This window comes from Delphinus delphis, chromosome 7 (genome assembly GCF_949987515.2).
Source record: "Delphinus delphis chromosome 7, mDelDel1.2, whole genome shotgun sequence".
Classification (NCBI taxonomy): Eukaryota; Metazoa; Chordata; class Mammalia; order Artiodactyla; family Delphinidae; genus Delphinus; species Delphinus delphis.
Genome location: NC_082689.1, coordinates 56,705,058 through 56,725,853, shown reverse-complemented (window position 1 = coordinate 56,725,853; position 20,796 = coordinate 56,705,058). Strand labels below are relative to the sequence as shown.

General features: G+C 34.3%; 1 protein-coding gene across 2 annotated transcripts in view; it reads left to right on the top strand.

Annotated features, from left to right (window-relative positions):
* The window catches only part of MTX2 (metaxin 2), a 66,915-nt gene that overhangs the window by 19,140 nt on the left and 26,979 nt on the right, over positions 1-20,796 (top strand). For both annotated transcript variants that reach the window (XM_060016545.1, XM_060016544.1), the window contains exons 2-3: positions 4,249-4,296; positions 5,344-5,390. In XM_060016545.1, coding sequence (XP_059872528.1) covers positions 4,249-4,296; positions 5,344-5,390 — 95 coding nt within the window. The remainder of the gene's footprint in view (positions 1-4,248; positions 4,297-5,343; positions 5,391-20,796) is intronic.

Below are 20,796 nucleotides of genomic sequence, written 5' to 3'. Positions count from 1 at the left end.
TTCAAGCTTGAAACAGAGAGGGTTTGAACTATTCCGGAGGTCACTGAAGTCTTCCCTGAGGACAGGACCAGCTATATAATTTGTAGGGCCCAGTGCAAAATGAAAATATGAGGCCCCTGTTTAAAAGAACAGGGGCCTCAAGACTGGCACAGCAGAACATAAAAGCACCCGTGGAGCCCTTCTAAGTACGGGCTCTGTGCAGCTGTTTAGGTTGTAAGTCCATGAAGCTGGCCCAACCTGAGGAAGTGATGTTTTTGCTAAGATGTAAGGACACTAAAGGAGGGGAAGATAGCTCCAGGGTAGAGGAAACAGCTTAAATGAATCTCTGGGGCAGGAAGGAACGTGATGCATTCAGAAACTGGGTGAAGGCCATTGTGGCTGGTGTATAGAGTGGGTGGAGAGGAATGATGAGGCCAGAGAGGGAGAGAGGGTGATGTGTAAGGCCAAGCCGATCTTTATTCCAAGAGCCACACAAACTACTGATGTGTATGAAGCATAAAAATTACTTTTGATATGCAAATAATACCAGTAATTGGCACCTTGACAGTGTTGGACAACGTTGTCTCTCAGTCCTCATTTTCTATCAGTCTCCTTTTCAGAAACATTTATCCTCACCTTCTATATTTATTCTAAGCCTGGCCCTTCCCTAAGGCAGGTTTAAAAAGGCTCTTCACATCAGGGAGAGATTTTGGTGGTAGAAATTGAAAATAGGATAGGTGAGTCATGAAATTTTATTCACTATTGAATTAGTCTGTGGTCTAAAACATTTTAGGTTGGCTAAAGTAAAACTAGTAAGAGATGAAAATGTTTTATTATTTATTTTTAAAGATTTTTCTTTTTAAATGAGGCAGATTTTTAAGGTCTATTATTTTGAATTCTTAATCTCCCTCTCTTTTACACATGATCAGGGACAAGGGTGGATATTAACTTCCCTAACCTTGGGAAAGAGGAGTGGGGAAGAAATTGTATTTTTGGACTTTGTCTTTCACATAACAGGCATTCTCAGTGAAAAGGCTTTAATTAATATTACCCAAACCAAGAAATAGGCTTTGTACTTTGTTATGTGTAGATAATGTTCATGATTCATGGACTTACTTATGAAAGCTCATTTCCTAGAAAGAAACCTACATGGTTGATTTGTAGATCCATTGCCATGTCACACAACTTAGTATTTTCACTATTGTCTCTCTGTTGAATAACACACCAGCCATTTCTTCTCCCATGTCATTCATTCCCTGATCATTCCCTGCATACTCTGCTATTTCTTGCCTCCTGGACTATGGATATACTGGAATTCCAAGCTGCTAAAATAGCATGGTTATATAGGTTTATATCCGCCTACTTGCCTTCTCTTTTTAAATGATAGGTTCTGTTTGTGAAGATAACATCAAATGTTTTGGCAGAGTTACTTTCTGAGAATTTACTTTCAATAATAATTCCTGAGTTGGAACATAGTCTGTATATTGGAGCAAGGAAAATATACTCCGTCATCCCCATTTCCAGCTTTAGGTTCTTAATAACAGAGCTTTTAGTATTTGTAGATAACTCCTTTGTTCTTACTTGCAGTCGGGTAATATGTTGCAAGATTTCTCTTACTTTTACATATGTAGGTTGTATTATATCAGGAGAAAGGGGGTGATGATAAATGAACTTTTAACTGGAATTACTGAACACAGAAGTTCCTATTCATATGAGAACTCTGATACTGCAGAGTAGTGATGTAGCTTCTGATTTATCAAAGAACACTTATATTCAGCATATATTTAATGCTAAATGTATGTTTTTCCATTGTTTTGAAAATTTGTAATTCATGTCTAATATGTACACAAAATAGCTAACCGAAAGTTAAAATTACCGGAATATTTAATTAGAGCACCCTATTACTTTAACATAGTTGATAATTAAGTTCAGTAAAACTTTGATTAGCCAGAATGTTTAGGAGATTGACTGGTAGGTTTCTTTCCATGCACAATTAATGATCACCAACTGTACGCAAAACATGGCACAGTGTGGCATACACAGATGCATATGACATATTTGTGTCCTCAAGGAACTTAATTTCAATGTCTTTGGAACTTCTGTAAATTTTATTCCTCTGCCTTATTGCTTTCTTTAATAAGATTAATATAATGCATATAATTAAGTCTTTGATGATGTAGACTCTTATAATGAATGAACCTCATTGTATTGTTTCTTATATAGATGTAAACAGTGTAGGTGTGCTGATCATACAGTTTATCCTAAAAGGTTATTTTTTAGTAAATTGCTGATGTCAGCTTGTTTTTGTTTCCCTGACTTTTATTTTTAAAACTGTTACACAGGTTAATTGGGTTCTTATTGAAATTTTACTTTGTTAAAAAGTTTACAGTAACATGTAGTAATATTTAGTTGCACTGCCTTTTTGTTATGTGAGTTGAAATTCAGTAGCCTTTACATATATGTATACAGACAGTCCCTAACTTACAACGGTTTGACTTACGATTTTTCGACTTTATGATAGAGCAAAAGCAATACGCATTCAGTAGAAACTGTATTTCAAGTTGTGAATCTTGATCTTTGCTTGGGCTAGCGATATGTAACTAGATACTCTTGATGCTGGGCAGCAGCAGGGAGTCACAGCTCCCAGTCAGCCACGAAATCACAAAATCAAAAGGGTGAACAACTGATACGCTTACCACCATTCTGTACCCATAAAACCATCCTGTTTTTCACTTTCAGTACAGTATTCCATAAATTACATGAGGTATTCAACACTTTATTATAAAACAGGCTTTGTGTTAGATGATTTTGCCCAACTGTAAGCTAATGTAAGTGTTTTGAGCACGTTTAATGTGGGCTAGGCTAGGCTATGATGTTTGGTAGGTGAGGTATATTAAATGCATTTTCAACTTACAGTGGGTTTATCGGGATGTAAACCCATGGTAGGTCAAGGGAGGTCTGTAATACTGTGGATAACAGTGTGCAAAACTGTGTATGGTCCATTATTTGCTTGGTGACTTCATGTATTATCCCTAAGTATGAGTTTAATTTTGTGTAGCCCAGACCAAACCAAAATTTATAATTTACAATAATACAATGTTTTTCTTTTCATTCTAAAGTGGAAGTAAAAGGAAATTAAGGTGTCCACCCCTCCCTCCCACTCCTAAGACTGTTTTAGTGCATCTTAAATGATCAGTCTTAAGAAAAAAATGCTTCATGTGTATAAATTTCTTTTTTAAAAAACCAGCTGGAAGTATATATTAAAAAAATAATTTGTTACTGTGTCACAGAGACTGTATTAATTTAAACACAGTAAGAAAAATACCAATTATTATCAAATTTCATATTTGACTTTCTTGCTGACAGCAAATATAGTTAGAATGTTAGAATTGGTGATTCTGATGTTTTATGGCTTTTACAAAGAGGAATTCAACAAATGATATACTGTATATTCTGTCAGTGGAGGCATTGCTTCTTAAGTGCAGTTGATTAGACAAATTCAATCCTAGTGCTTTTTCCAAGCACTGGTAGGTTGCTAATATTCTCTTTGTAGTTGGAGTCTTCTCTGGATGAGAGATTGAGTCAAGGTCAAGCCTGGCTTCAGGCCTAAAATTAGCTTTAGTAGCTCTATTTCACATTGTAGGTACTTAACTGCTTCATCATGTTACTTCCCTTTGTTTTTGTGAGATGGTATTGGTGAGGTCAAGGCAATGAAATGTAGACAACAACAGGATTCCTCTGTCTGTTTAAATACTACCAGCTTATGAGGAAAGATGCACAGCCTGATACAGATGTATTTGATTCTTTCATACAGTGTTGTCTTTTGAAAATTTGCTTTGTTAAAAGTTTACAGTAAAATATTATAAATATTGCTTCACTACTTTTCTTTTTGATAGTGAACTGAAATTCAGTATCTTTTTATATGCATGAGTAACATTTTGGATATGTCTGTGTTTGAAGGAGGCTAAAGGAATAGTAGCATTTAGGCTGTTTTATTTTTTTAATTTTCCCTTTTGATTGGGCAAGATGTCTTCCACCTCCTCCCCATAAAAAATGAAACTGCCACCAAACATTCACTTAAAAGAAATTATCTAACCTGCTTATATAGGTTCCCATAGAATCTGAAGTAGTGTGACTAGTTGCCATATTTAAGGTGTCCTTGGCAATTGACTTTAAATGCTCTAGGCAAATGTATGTGATTATTAATTTGGTTGGTCATTGATATGTTTTTACCCTATGTGCCTAATTATCACTGCTGTGTTTCCACAGCTGCAGAACCTTGGCCTGAAAATGCTACATTATATCAGCAGCTGAAAGGTAGGTACTTGTTCTCAGTTAAAAATGGCTTTGTATCAAAATATATTTATTACCAAAAACACCCTTCAATAATAGAATCCTTTGCAAAGAGAACATAAAATATAAAGAAGGGATTCCCTTGTATAATTTGTCTAGGAGATTTTACCTAAATTTATATCTGCCAGTGTAAACCAACTATTCATGGCATATAAGGTCCTTAGTTTATTATTGACTCATTATATTGGCTGCTGTAGGCAGTGTAAAATGATGTGGTTGCAGGAGCAGTTGGCAGATTTACTGTGCCAATAGCTGACACAGCAGATTTTTGAAGTCCTGTGGTAAAGTGGGCTCTCAGTAAAAAGGAACTGTTAAAATGTATAGGCTAGGATGGTTCAGGCTCCCTTTAGCAGCTCTTCATATATCATCAGGTCACATTATGGACCCCATTTGGGGCTCAGCAGCCTGCTACAGTTGTCAGAAGACTGCAAAGTAATGAAGACTAATAGGCAGCAGCCCTAGTCTTCTAAGCATGGAATTTTTATTGCAGCGAACTTGTCATCTTTCTTTTGTGTGACAGACCTAGACACACTGTGTAATATTAACTGTAAGCTGGTTTTATATGATTTTGAATGCTTTTACTTTTAACTAGAGAGGTTTGAGTAGAGATACTATTTTACTTAATTTTAATGAAAAGAAGAGGAGTTTCTTGAAAACTTGGAAAACGAATTTGTTTTTAAGTGAGCGATTTTCATTATATATTGTTGATAAAATACAGTAAGTGATCAATTAGTTTTAGAGGAAATTGTTGATAATATACAATAAGTGATCAAATAGTTTCAGAGTAAATAGTTTTGTTTCATTGTTATTTACATACTATGATAATTTAATCAAAATTATAATCACACATTGATATAGACATATAGACACAACAGCATTGATATAGAACTTCATGATTACATTTTCTTTTTAGAAATAGGAATACTTTTAAAAAATAAAAACACTTATAAATGTATTTTACTTGTTTAGCAGTTATGCTTTTGACTCAGACCTTTCATTGTATTTCCACAGGGGAGCAAATTTTGCTTTCTGACAATGCAGCTTCTCTTGCTGTGCAGGTAAGTATGTAAATAATGTAATTTTTTAAATTTTGAGTTGCAAATTTTTTTCCTCTCCAGTCTGATACTGTATGTTTAGAATTTTTTATGATTTATCATTATCAATATAACATCTCTTTGTGAAGTATAATTTTATTATGTAATATTATTCAGGTAATTGTTGCCAGTACATTATCAATATAACATCTCTTTGTGAAGTATAATTTTATTATGTAATATTATTCAGGTAATTGTTGCCAGTACATTATCAATATAACATCTCTTTGTGAAGTATAATTTTATTATGTAATATTATTCAGGTAATTGTTGCCAGTATGTAAAGTGAACATAAAAATCTTCATTATTCATTCTTTTTATAAACATCACTTATGTTGTGGGTGCATTTTCTTTATTTGCTGTTTTGCTTTTGGCTAGATATGATGGTATTGATTAGTTGGGGTGATATGTTCATTTATAGGCACAAAACTATTTTCTAACTTATTTGTAAAGTTTTATTCACTACATATTTTTAAGCATCATTCTCTCATTCTAGCCTTAATCCATTTGGTAATCATGAAGCAAACATATTCTTCTCCAGCCATTCCTTATATATTTATCGATTACATTAGTGTCTGTTATCCCCAGACCACTTACTGAATATAATAACTCTTCAAGTTGTATATCACAGTTGTGTAATCCAAAAGATTAGTGGCCCTGTAAACTTTAAACTGCACTATAGGAAGAATAGGATACTTGGGAATTGTTTGCCTTAAAAAAAAAAAGAGAAATGTTTATGTAGATTATGGAATTATAATTATTGAAACATTTTACATATTTAGTTGCTGTTTGGTTAGCTTACATAGTTTGAATCACAGAGGATTTTATTGTGTAGCACTTAAAAGAGAAATCTAAGACGTGACATTTGTTGGAGATGAGACTGTGAGCTTCTTGAGGACAGAAAGAAAAGGAAGAAGAGGGAGTGCTTTTGCTGCGTTCTAGGCATGATGCTAGGCACTTGGTCATCTTGTTTTTTTTAAATTCAACTTGATAATCATCTGGGCTTAATAACTATGTCTGATACATAGTTTGTCATTCAGTACATTTTAGTTTTGTTTAAGGCAGGGAAAGAAAGAAAAGACAGAAAGAAATGTGTTTGGACAATAATTTATTTGTATGAGTATGAGCTTTTTTAAGTTTCTTTCTTTTAGAAGATTTATATATTTTTACCAAGAATATAAATTTTGTTTATTTTATTTACTTACCTTTATTTTATCTTTAGGCACTAGTACTATAACTAGTGTATTTTCTTTCTTACGGTAATCTTTGAGAGGCAGAACTTCTTAGTTGGTTATACTTAATAAATATGGACTTTATACTGCCTTTTTGGCAGGGGGGATAAGGAAGTTGAAATTTAAGTTTAGTTTTCAAATACTAATGACACAGTGTCTAGCTTATAAAATGTACTCAATAAATATTTGTTGAATGAAGGGTTTATAAGTGTGGTAGAAGCAATCTTGCTTGATAACTGATAGCACAAGTAAATTATCTGCTGTGTGTGAAATAGTGTCTTCAATCTTTATACTTTTGAAAAGATAGCTTCAGGGCACAGTGAATTTTTTTTTTTTTAACATCTTTATTGGAGTATAATTGCTTTACAGTGGTGTGTTAGTTTCTGCTTTATAACAAAGTGAATCAGCTATACATATACATATATCCCCATATCTCTTCCCTCTTGTGTCTCCCTCTCTCCCACCCTCCCTATCCCACCCCTCTAGGTGGTCACAAAGCACCGAACTGATCTCCCTGTGCTATGCGGCTGCTTCCCACCAGCTATCGATTTTACATTTGGTAGTGTATATATGTCCATGCCACTCTCTCACTTTGTCCCAGCTTACCTTTCCCCCTCCCTGTGTCCTCAAGTCCATTCTCTAGTAGGTCTGCATCTTTATTCCCGTCCTGCTTCTAGGTTCTTCATGACCATTTTTTTTTTTTTTTAGATTCCATATATATGTGTTAGCATACTGTATTTGTTTTTCTCTTTCTGACTTACTTCACTCTGTATGACAGACTCTAGGTCCATCTACCTCATTACAAATAACTCAATTTCGTTTCTTTTTATGGCTGAGTAATATTCCATTGTATATATGTGCCACATCTTCTTTATCCATTCATCTGTTGATGGACACTTAGGTTGCTTCCATGTCCTGGCTGTTGTAAATAGAGCTGCAATGAACATTGTGGTACATGACTCTTTTTGAATTATGGTTTTCTCAGAGTATATGCCCAGTAGTGGGATTGCTGGGTCGTATGGTAATTCCATTTTTAGTTTTTTAAGGAACCTCCATCCTGTTCTCCATAGTGGCTGTATCAATTTACATTCCCACCAACAGTGCAGGAGGGTTCCCTTTTCTCCACACCCTCTCCAGCATTTATGGTTTGTAGATTTTTTGATGATGGCCATTCTGACTGGTGTCAGGTGATACCTCATTGTAGTATTGATTTGCATTTTTCTAATGATTAGTGATGTTGAGCATCCTTTCATGTGTTTGTTGGCAATCTGTATACCTTCTTTGGAGAAATGTCTGTTTAGGTCTTCTGCCCATTTTTGGATTGGGTTGTTTGTTTTTTTGATATTGAGCTGCATGAGCTGCTTGTAAATTTTGGAGAGTAATCCTTTGTCAGTTGCTTCATTTGCAAATATTTTCTCCCATTCTGAGGGTTGTCTTTTCGTCTTGTTTATGGTTTCCTTTGCTGCACAAAAGCTTTTGAGTTTCATTAGGTCCCATTTGTTTATTTTTGTTTTTATTTCCATTTCTTTAGGAAGTGGGTCAAAAAGGATCTTGCTGTGATTTATGTCATAGAGTGTTCTGCCTATGTTTTCCTCTAAGTTTTATAGTGTCTGGCCTTACATTTAGGTCTTTAATCCATTTTGAGTTTATTTTTGTGTATGGTGTTAGGGAGTGTTCTAATTTCATTCTTTTACATGTAGCTGTCCAGTTTTCTCAGCACCACTTATTGAAGAGGCTGTCTTTTCTCCATTGTATATTCTTGCCTCCTTTATCAAAAATCAGGTGACCATATGAGGGCACAGTGAATATTTTAGCTCAAGCACTAATTCTTAACCCTTTTTTTAAAAAAATATTTATTTATTTATTTTTGGCTGTGTTGAGTCTTCGTTTCTGTGTGAGGGCTTTCTCTAGTTGTGGCAAGCGGGGGCCACTCTTCATCACGGTGCGTAGGCCTCTCACTATTGCGGCCTCTCTTGTTGCAGAGCACAGGCTCCAGACGTGCAGGCTCAGTAGTTGTGGCTCACGGGCCAAGTTGCTCCGCGGCATGTGGGATCTTCCCAGACCAGGGCTCGAACCCGTGTCCCCTGCATTAGCAGGCAGATTCTCAACCACTGCGCCACAAGGGAAGCCCCCTCTTAACCCTCTTTTAGTTGCCATTTTTGGGATAACTCTTTCAGGATCTCATGAAAGCTACTATGGAATGTTTCTCTAGGAAACATTCCAGTGCGTATAGAAGTATAAACATACCCAGGCAATTCTGCATGTGGTTTCAGGAGGCTTACTGATATCCCTGCTGAAGGTATCTGGGGGTCCCTTGTTAAGAGCCTCTAAAACTAAAGAATAGTAGTTTAGGAAGTACTGAAGTAATTTTCACCAATAGGAAGGTTATTTTGGGTAGGAATAGACCAGTAGTTCTTAACTGAGGGAGGATTACTACCCCACAGAGGACATTTGACAGTGTTTAGACATTTATTTTTTTTTTAACATCTTTATTGGAGTATAATTGCTTTACAGTGGTGTGTTAGTTTCTGCTTTATAACAAAGTGAATCAGCTATACATATACATATATCCCCATATCTCTTCCCTCTTGTGTCTCCCTCTCTCCCACCCTCCCTATCCCACCCCTCTAGGTGGTCACAAAGCACCGAACTGATCTCCCTGTGCTATGCGGCTGCTTCCCACCAGCTATCGATTTTACATTTGGTAGTGTATATATGTCCATGCCACTCTCTCACTTTGTCCCAGCTTACCTTTCCCCCTCCCTGTGTCCTCAAGTCCATTCTCTAGTAGGTCTGCATCTTTATTCCCGTCCTGCTTCTAGGTTCTTCATGACCATTTTTTTTTTTTTTTAGATTCCATATATATGTGTTAGCATACTGTATTTGTTTTTCTCTTTCTGACTTACTTCACTCTGTATGACAGACTCTAGGTCCATCTACCTCATTACAAATAACTCAATTTCGTTTCTTTTTATGGCTGAGTAATATTCCATTGTATATATGTGCCACATCTTCTTTATCCATTCATCTGTTGATGGACACTTAGGTTGCTTCCATGTCCTGGCTGTTGTAAATAGAGCTGCAATGAACATTGTGGTACATGACTCTTTTTGAATTATGGTTTTCTCAGAGTATATGCCCAGTAGTGGGATTGCTGGGTCGTATGGTAATTCCATTTTTAGTTTTTTAAGGAACCTCCATCCTGTTCTCCATAGTGGCTGTATCAATTTACATTCCCACCAACAGTGCAGGAGGGTTCCCTTTTCTCCACACCCTCTCCAGCATTTATGGTTTGTAGATTTTTTGATGATGGCCATTCTGACTGGTGTCAGGTGATACCTCATTGTAGTATTGATTTGCATTTTTCTAATGATTAGTGATGTTGAGCATCCTTTCATGTGTTTGTTGGCAATCTGTATACCTTCTTTGGAGAAATGTCTGTTTAGGTCTTCTGCCCATTTTTGGATTGGGTTGTTTGTTTTTTTGATATTGAGCTGCATGAGCTGCTTGTAAATTTTGGAGAGTAATCCTTTGTCAGTTGCTTCATTTGCAAATATTTTCTCCCATTCTGAGGGTTGTCTTTTCGTCTTGTTTATGGTTTCCTTTGCTGCACAAAAGCTTTTGAGTTTCATTAGGTCCCATTTGTTTATTTTTGTTTTTATTTCCATTTCTTTAGGAAGTGGGTCAAAAAGGATCTTGCTGTGATTTATGTCATAGAGTGTTCTGCCTATGTTTTCCTCTAAGTTTTATAGTGTCTGGCCTTACATTTAGGTCTTTAATCCATTTTGAGTTTATTTTTGTGTATGGTGTTAGGGAGTGTTCTAATTTCATTCTTTTACATGTAGCTGTCCAGTTTTCTCAGCACCACTTATTGAAGAGGCTGTCTTTTCTCCATTGTATATTCTTGCCTCCTTTATCAAAAATCAGGTGACCATATGAGGGCACAGTGAATATTTTAGCTCAAGCACTAATTCTTAACCCTTTTTTTAAAAAAATATTTATTTATTTATTTTTGGCTGTGTTGAGTCTTCGTTTCTGTGTGAGGGCTTTCTCTAGTTGTGGCAAGCGGGGGCCACTCTTCATCACGGTGCGTAGGCCTCTCACTATTGCGGCCTCTCTTGTTGCAGAGCACAGGCTCCAGACGTGCAGGCTCAGTAGTTGTGGCTCACGGGCCAAGTTGCTCCGCGGCATGTGGGATCTTCCCAGACCAGGGCTCGAACCCGTGTCCCCTGCATTAGCAGGCAGATTCTCAACCACTGCGCCACAAGGGAAGCCCCCTCTTAACCCTTTTTTAGTTGCCATTTTTGGGATAACTCTTTCAGGATCTCATGAAAGCTACTATGGAATGTTTCTCTAGGAAACATTCCAGTGCGTATAGAAGTATAAACATACCCAGGCAATTCTGCATGTGGTTTCAGGAGGCTTACTGATATCCCTGCTGAAGGTATCTGGGGGTCCCTTGTTAAGAGCCTCTAAAACTAAAGAATAGTAGTTTAGGAAGTACTGAAGTAATTTTCACCAATAGGAAGGTTATTTTGGGTAGGAATAGACCAGTAGTTCTTAACTGAGGGAGGATTACTACCCCACAGAGGACATTTGACAGTGTTTAGACATTTATTTTTTTTTTAACATCTTTATTGGAGTATAATTGCTTTACAAACTTGTGTTAGTTTCTGCTGTATAACAAAGTGAATCAGCTATATGCATACATATATCCCCATATCCCCTCCCTCTTGCATCTCCCTCCCACCCTCCCTATCCCACCCCTCTAGGTGGTCACAAAGCACCAAGCTGATCTCCCTGTGCTATGCAGCTGCTTCCCACTAGCCATCTATTTTACATTTGGTGCTGTATATGTCAATGTTACTCTCTCACTTCATCCCAGTTTACCCTTCCCCGTCCCCGTGTCCTCAAGTCCATTCTCTACATCTGCATCTTTATTCCTGTCCTGCCCCTAGTTTCATGAGAACCATGCTTTTTTTTTCTTTTTTTAGATTCCATATATATGTGTTAGCATACAGTATTTGTTTTTCTCTTTCTGACTTACTTCACCCTGTATGACAGATTCTAGGTCCATCCACCTCACTACAAATAACTCAATTTCGTTTCCTTTTATGGCCAAGTAATATTCCATTGTATATACGTGCCACATCTTCTTTATCCATTCATCTGTCAGTGGACACTTAGGTTACTTCCGTGTCCTGGCTATTGTAAATAGAGCTGCAATGAACATTGTGGTACATGACTCTTTTTTGATTATGGTTTTCTCAGGGTATATGCCCAGTAGTGGGATCGCTGGGTCATATGGTAGTTCTGTATCAATTTACATTCCCACCAACAGTGCAAGAGGGTTCCCTTTTCTCCACACCCTCTCTAGCATTTATGGTTTGTAGATTTTTTGATGATGGCCATTCTGACTGGTGTGAGGTGATACTTCATTGTAGTTTTTTTTTTTTTTTCCTCATTGTAGTTTTGATTTGCATTTCTCTAATGATTAGCGATGCTGAGCATCTTTTCATGTATTTGTTGGCAATCTGTATGCCTTCTCTGGAGAAATGTCTATTTAGATCTTCCGCCCATCATTGGTTTGGGTTGTTTGTTTTTTTGATCTGGAGCTGCATGAGCTGTTTGCGTATTTTGGAGATTAATCCTTTGTCTGTTGCTTCATTTGCATATATTTTCTCCCATTCTGAGGGTTGTTTTTCCGTCTTGTTTATGGTTTCCTTTGCTGTGCAAAAGTTTTTAAGTTTCATTAGGTCCCATTTGTATTTTGGGTAGGAATAGACCAGTAGTTCTTAACTGAGGGAGGATTACTACCCCAAAGAGGACACTTGACAGTGTTTAGACATTTTTGATTGTCACAACTGCTAGGGAGGCTGCTTTTGGCATCTATTGGGTAGACACCAGGGATGCTGTGAAACAGTGCATGAGATAGTCCCTCCACGGAAAGAATTATCCAGCCCCAAATGTAAATGGTGTCAATGTTGAGAAACCCTAGAATAGGTGGTTTAAATAGTTTTCAGCCCAAACCAAGATATCGTTATATTACTGTTAAAAAAAATTAACATTTTAAATAATCTGGGGAAGGAAAGAATAAAGAAATCTTAGTGTGTACCTTATCTAGTAATTCTGTTTTTATGGTTCTTATTAATTTCCTTTCTCACCATGGCATCTCAAATCACAGTTGCAATTAAAACCAGAAAATAAGAACCTTTTAAAATGCAGAATTTTGCATAACTGTTTTAATTTTTTTTGTTATCCTACGTATGTCACTTAGATGATAAATTAACCAGCATATATTAAAAATTCTTGGTTTTCTTCAATATTCTTTGACTTGACAGCTGATAGTAGCCATGACTATAAATGTGACTTTTCCAGATATCTGATGTAAACTTTATGGAGTAATTTTCTTCTATATAGTGGACCAGTATCCGTTTAGAAGAATCAGTTAAATGTATAAAATTGATCAAAACAATGTGATGGGTATCCATAAACTGGTTATTTTCTAGAAGATATCAGATATCAAGCATCGGATATTTTAGTAGTCTGCCAGTTAAGCCATCAGGAAATTTAAATTTTACTTACCACATAGAATTGGCATTTATTATATTCCTGGAACTGAGTGGTTAGATTTTTTTTTGTTGTTGTTAAAGGAACTTTTATGATTTCAGTTTAAAAGAAAATAAATTTTTTTTCCCCCATGGCTGTTATTTCCTCTTAGATTTGCTTTCCTTCTTTCATCCACAAAGTATTGGTATTACCTGAAGTGTTTGCCTAGTCATAAAATAATCTTGTATGTTGAATATTTTGAAGTATTAGAGTAGCGTGTTCCTCTGGTTCTCATGAGCAGTGTGTGTGTGTATAAATATATATACACACACACATATATATGGCAAGGTGCACATACACAGTATTACATACACAAACATGGGGGAGAGAAATCTTCTATTTCATAATATTACTTCCACTTTGAAGCTTGTAATGGTTGGTAAAAGAATTTTGATAACAATTCTCTGTTGCTGTCCTCTCATCCCCTAAACCTAAATCAACTGTCCAGTAAATATATAATGTATATAATGTTGCCCATATATGTAATTTAAAATTTTGAAGTAGCCCCACTAAAAGAAGTAAAAAGAAACAGGTGAAATTAATTTTAATAATATATTTTATTTAATATTATCAAATATTATCATTTTAACATGTAATCAGTACATAATTTATTAACGTGATGTTTTTGGTTTTTTTATATTAAGTTCAAAATCTGTTGTGTATTTCACACTTACAGCACATCTCAATTTCTGCCAACCACATTTCAGGTACTCTGTATGTAGCTGGTGGCTCTTGTATTGGGCAGTACGTGTCCAGAAATACTGTATGAGCAAATGCATATGGACTTCAAAGTTTTCTGCAGAAAATGTTTCATTTGATTTTTCTTCAAGAAGTTTATGTCTTTACTGATTCAGTATATGTTGTTTTTTATAGCAGATTCCACAAATGAAAATGGGTGGTTGGTCTCTGTTGCAAATACCTTAAACATTACTCTTTGTTTCAAGTTTCCTCATCTGTAAAATGGAGATATAATAGAAGCTATCCTACTGGGTGTCATGAAGACTGAATGTGTTAAAAAATATGTAAAATATATATAAAAATTAAAGCATTTAGAAAAGCACCTGGCATATTGTAAACATGCAATGAATATTGGTTATTATTTCCTTCTTTCCTGATTCTTTGACAGAAATATACATAATCAGTGTCAGCATCAGGAATGGAAGCTTGCAGGCTTTGTAATGCCTAAAGTAATTAAAATAAATGTTAGGTGTAAGAATTATTTTTGGACATATTTAAAGCTGTATGAACATTAATAATTTTTATATTCATTGTTTCATTCCGTAACTAAAAGTTGTTAATATAGAGTGCTTGAATTCAAACAAACCATTATTTTAATAATACTAAATAAGGTTTGTTTTAAAGTTGAGTATTTATTGAATGCTTTTATTGTCTAAGGCACCTTATTGAGAGCTTTTATGTGCATTATCTCATTCAATCTTTACCGTAACCCTAGTGTAGGGCACTATTATTAAGCTCATTTTAAAGATGTGGAAACTGAAGCTCAGGAAAGCTCTGGCCAAGGTCATAGAGCCCACAAATTGAGGAGGTAAACAGACACCAACAGCATTGGTGGAGTGCCTACTATGTACTCATCACTGTGCTGAGCACTTAATTCTTATGAGCTCATTTAATCCTTATAATAACTCTATGAGGTCAGTGCTGTTATAATCCCCATTCTGCAGATAATATTAATAAGAACAACAGTAATAACTGAAGCTAAAATTTACACAGCACTTACTCCATGCGCCAGGTCTTGTTCTGTGTACTTTAGGTATCATAGATAATGTTTACACACAGGCACCATATGAGGTAGGTAGCATTGTTATTTCCATTTTGCAGATTAGGAAGTTGAGGCAGAGAGGTTAAGCAATTGGCCCAAACTTATATAATTAGTAGTTGACAGAGTTGGAATGCAAATCCAGGGAGTCTGGGTCTAGAGTCCACCCTTGTAACACCTTGCTGCATACCAGTCCAGTCCAGTGATACAGACCTTTGGAGTTTTATCCAAAAATAAGTAGACACTTAATTCAAAAATCATTTCTGACATTTCCTAGCAAATTATATCTTACAGTTTACGGATTACATTAAGATGTGAGAGAGAGATATGTTGCAGCTTTTGGATCTCTGAGATGTGATAAAGGTAGTATTACCTATGTTATGGGTTATTAGGAAGTTCAAGTTAGGTAATAAATGGGAAATTCTTTTGAAAAAAGTGAAAGCAATAGAACTACAAGATGATGTTGAATGCTGAGTTAGTGCCTATTTTTGCTTCAAAGATTTTATATACATATTTTGTGAATGTCTTTATATAATAAAATGTTACTTCTAGTAAGTTTTAGAAAGGATTTTTGTTTATTATATATGAAGCCAATTTAAAAAGAAACCTGTTTTCCTTTTTTGTATGGCTTAATCTAAATATTGTAAAAGTTTAGTTATTGAATTTATTTTTTAGAGAGTGTCTCAAACTGATGATTATTAGAATGCTGAATGAAAAAGTAGTCTTACTTTTTACTTCTTCATTTTTTAGTTACTTCAAGTAAGAATAACATTTAAGCTCAGGTTAAGGGAAATAATATTCTTATTTTTTCCTATCCTTTGTGAATAAATACTTAATCTCTAAAAATGAAAGGGAACACACAGAAAAAAACTATATTCTTTCTGTTGAATATGTTGTTTTTTTTCCTTCAGGTTTTGTGGTTTTTATTAACACAGGCTGTTACAAAAAAAAATTTGTTTTGCTTTTTAAAATTATATCTAGTCATATAGATAGACTAGAAAGAATTATTTACTATTGGTACAAAAGGAAATAAACTCGGAGACCGAAGTCCTATTTTAACAGTAGGAAAATATAGTTTAAGCTATTCCATTGAGAGCCTGCCTCTCTGTATGCTCCCCCAAGTTTAATCATTAAAAATGTCAGCATTTTTATAGGCCCCATTAATACTGGGCCATGAACACTAACATGTCAGATCTGCTGATAAGCAGTTAGCTGACCCTTGCTTTTTCCTTTTCACAATTGATGCTTTTTAGGTGGACATAATAATTTGAAGTTAAATGATAACATCCTAATGTAGTGATTGGGGAGGAACAGGAAAGAGGAGTATCTCTCTTTCCTTCAGGACTGCAGGTCAATTGTTGCATTGGAGAAAGAACTGTGATTATGAAATTACAGCTGTTGTAAACTTGTTGTGTCATTCAGATGGTCACAGTGGACAACTTACCTATAGAACTTTAGAGGAAATGATTTTGAATTTTCAGTTTGGTTTAATACATTTTCTACTTTAAACAGCTTGTTTATGGTTGTATGTAGTTTCTAAGTGTCAGTTTAAACCTGATATAAATACAATAGGTGGGAATGCAGTGATACATTCATTTTAATAGAGAATTAATAGAATACTATTTTATGTAAAACATTTTTAAATTGATATCTTTCTTAAAGTTTTATAAAGTATAAAATTTTAGTTTTTTAAAGTATGTTTATCCCTTCCACTTGATCATTTTCTGCAAGATGAGGCTTCTGTGTTCACTTTCAGGATTTGGAGAAGGAAAGCTAAGGGATAGAGAGAATTTAGTGGATCCTTTTCAGTGTTCTAAAATGAGCAAAATAAAGGCTGCAGATGTTTCCTTGATATCACTGAATTTAAATTCTTCAGATTGAATGTGTTACATTACATTACCTTTTTTATATCAGAAGTATTATAAAGCATTTTGGTGATATATGCATATAACACCTGGAATGATTTAAATGTATAAAATGTGACCTTTAGGAGGGATGATTGTGAACTTAAAGTGCAAATAGAATTTAGCAGATTAAAAAATTCTCAGTGTTAATATTAATCCCTCAACACATAAATGGTATGGTGTATATAAAACATTTAAATTAATCTTACAGATTTGTGAAAATGAAGTATATTCAAAATAGAATTAGATGGCTATTAGAGTTGTCATTTTTAGTAATTAGTGAAATAATGTAAAATGGTTATACAGGATAATGGTTTGCTAATATAAATATCTATTTAACTTAGCAGAAATTTACATTTCTGTAGTTCTGAGAGTTTGCAAGTTAGAGTATCAACCGTATACTTTTCTGTTTAAAAAGTAAATAGCAAGCAGGATTTTAAAATTTGTTACTGTTAAACAGAACAATAAAGACATAGCAGTAAGATGAAAAAAATGACAGTCTATTTTTTAAACAGAAAAAGGCTAGAATTCTTCATGATTAGATATACAGTATCAACGTAATCGATCTAGCAGCATTATATTTGAGCTGAAAATGCACTTAAATTTGAGACCATACACTACCCCGTGTGAGCGAAACATCTTTCATATAGTTCTAAGATGAAATTACCCTTGAATGAATAGCATCTTCATTTATCTTCAAACCTCTTCTGTGCTTTTAGTGAATCTACTCTTTCAACATTCTACAACAAGAATTACATTATACCATTATACCAGAGTATTTCTGCAGTGTGAAATAGATTGGTTTGGAAAATGAACCTGGCTTTGATATAAATTACATTGCCAGGTACAAAGGAATTTGTTATTTTGTTTAAAATAGTCACAAATATAATTAAGGTCTTAATTTATGTTAAACTACAAATATGGCTATTATTTTAACTGGATTAGGAACTTAATCTGTCACTTCAAGAACGATACCTAACACTCTTCATTTGTAACCTTAGATACATTATTTCAATTACAGGGTCTGCAGCTGTTTGATATAAAAAGTGAATTATTTTGTAGATAGATTTGTTCATGGTTTTTAATTTTAAAACATGTCTCTTCAGTAAGGTGGAAAATAATCCTTCAGTTGTTGTCACAGATTCTCCTTTGTGTTTGGGTAAAACAAGATATGAATTAAAATTCAGAACCATTTTTATTTTGTGCCCTGAAAATGGTATTGCGTGCTTTAGAATAGTTCTTAGTGAGTTCTTACCTAAAATATTTCAAATTTAATTATGAAATGAATAGAAGCTTTGTCCTAAAGAAGAAAACCTGAGGCCTGCTGTCTAAGGATAACTGGTAATGGTTGGACTGAAAATGGATTTTTTTCTATTTAGAATTTGGATAATTTTGTTAATGTTAAGTTTACATACATTTAGAAACTATGTTTATAATCCCTTAAATTCTACAGTGTTAATCAATTTAAAGCACTCAATCTTTTAAAAGGTTATTGAGGACAATTCTTTAAAATGTTGAGTTCTTTTAATATTTTTATTGGCAAGCAATGTTGATTTTATTGCTTAAGTGCAATTAAAGAGTATTGTTATGTATTTAACTTATAAGATAAATGTTCATTTTATTTTTGGAATAAAGAAAAGAAGTTAATTGGTGTTGTTCACTGGTAAATGATTCAGTATCGAGTTACCGTTAGGTTATTAAAATGAAATGAATACATTTTATATTGCTGCCATCTACTATTTAACTTATACTGAGAATTTTAAATTTAGTGGGTTTTGTTGTTGTTGTTATTGTTATTTTTCTCAGTTGGGAATATTTAATCTGTAAATCACAAAACTTTACAACATACATTATAGGAACTCAGAAAAAAAGTAGTTTCCTGTCATTATTCCCAAATTGTTCATTGAGTGCCAGCTCTGTGACTGGTACTATATTAGGTTCTTGGGTTACGAGAATTATTCTTTCTGTGTCTTTGACTATTTTATAACTCTTTTACTTAATTTTGACCCTATGATTTACTTTTATTTATATTTAATTCTAACAGGGAAAGCTTGTATCTTTTCCTATTCTGGTTATCTTTTTTGTTGCTTTCTTTCTGCACTTGATTTTTTTTCTACAGCTGTCAGATATTGATATATTTAAACTTGAGTCATATATTCCAAGAGTGGTTTTCAGGTGAGAGTTGTGTTAATTAGGAAGGTCCTATTTTCTGATGTAGTGTTTCATATGTGCTCCCAATAGCATTTCATGTTTTTGGTAACAAACTTGCTGTATTTAGAGCTTTTTGTGCATATTGAATTGTGGTTTCTGATGATTTCTGCATAGCTAATTTTTTAAGAAGTTGAATTCCTGTTATTGTTTTTCTAAAACATACCTACTTAAATACCTCTGAATTTAACAGGAGTTACATTGATCTTTTTAATGCAGTGAGCTTTGGTAACATAAAATGCTAATCTTTGTTGTAGCTTACTCGTTTTCTATGAACTTAGGTATGTTTGTATTTATTATTGTGAATATCTGTGTCTTATTCATTAAGCAATCGTTTATTGAGAACCTGTGGTGTGCTGAGGATAAAGTAGTGAACAAGATAGGCGTGGTCATCATGTACTAATGGAACTTATGTTCTGTAGGGGGAGGCCTTTTATCAGTTTCATCAGTGTGTATGACTTTGAAAAATTATTTGTAAAGTAAAAGTTTATGTCAATACCAAAATGTCTTCAGTTGTTTTTGCCTTGTTGAGAAGATTTTATATTGTATAAGCTTTTGGTTATGTTCCCTTATTTATTCTTTTAATATCTACTTAGAGATTTCTGTCTTAGTGCACAATTTTTCCATTTTGATTATAAATAAATATAACTAAGTTACAGTATATAATTATTATTTGCCCTTTTCTCTTAAGGAGGTGTTTAATAGGTAATAAAATAAGTGAAGTTTTCTTGTGAAATCACCAAGATTAAATAGTCTTTCTTCTTTTGCAGATAGCTTTATGAGTATTTATTATTACTAATATTATTACTACTAATTTTAATAATAATACCTTATATTTATTGAAATACTATTTGCCAGACAGTATGTAAAGTGTTTTACATACAATACTTCAGTTAATTTGCAGAATAAGGTGTCTTCATTTTAGAAATGGGAAAGCTTACAAGGTAAAGAAACTTTCTCAGATTAACAGTCATCACCAAGATTCCACCCAGAGCTGTCTTACTGCTCTATTAACTTTTTTTTGTTCTATATTGACTTTTAAGACTGATGCAGGGGATTCCCATTTTTCAAAAGACACTATAGTCTCCCACTTAAACAGTTTGCTTCTTAAATCTCTACTCTGTTAGGATCCATTAGGTTCTGCTAGGGCACTTAACCAGTGACAAACAAGGAGTGAGAGTGTGCTAATAGTAGCCCAGTCATAAGAGTGGTATGGCTTATGAGTCAGCAACAGAAAGTCAAATTACTCTAAATGATGGTAAGGACAGCATCTCAATGAGGCAGCATCTTCCATGTGCAAATGCAGTGACCAGGGTGGGCCTGTTGTTGGCTGGCTGTGTTTCCATTCAACCAGGGTTGAGCCCTTTACACCATTTCATGAACTGAATATTTTTAATTACCTTTTTGGTTGTTGTTAACATAATGCAATTAAAACAAAGGATATTTGATATTTTAAGGTTTTTAAGGTTGTAGATTCTATTTCCTTACTTTTGTCAGGGACCATCATAATTATTGTTTTCTGTAAAAGAAATTGATGACTTTTTGGCTTAAATTTAATTCCACTGATTTCCCTCTAGATTTTTTCTGGAACACTATTTGAGATGTTTCGTTTTGTTTGATTTGCTCATTAATGTTATTCT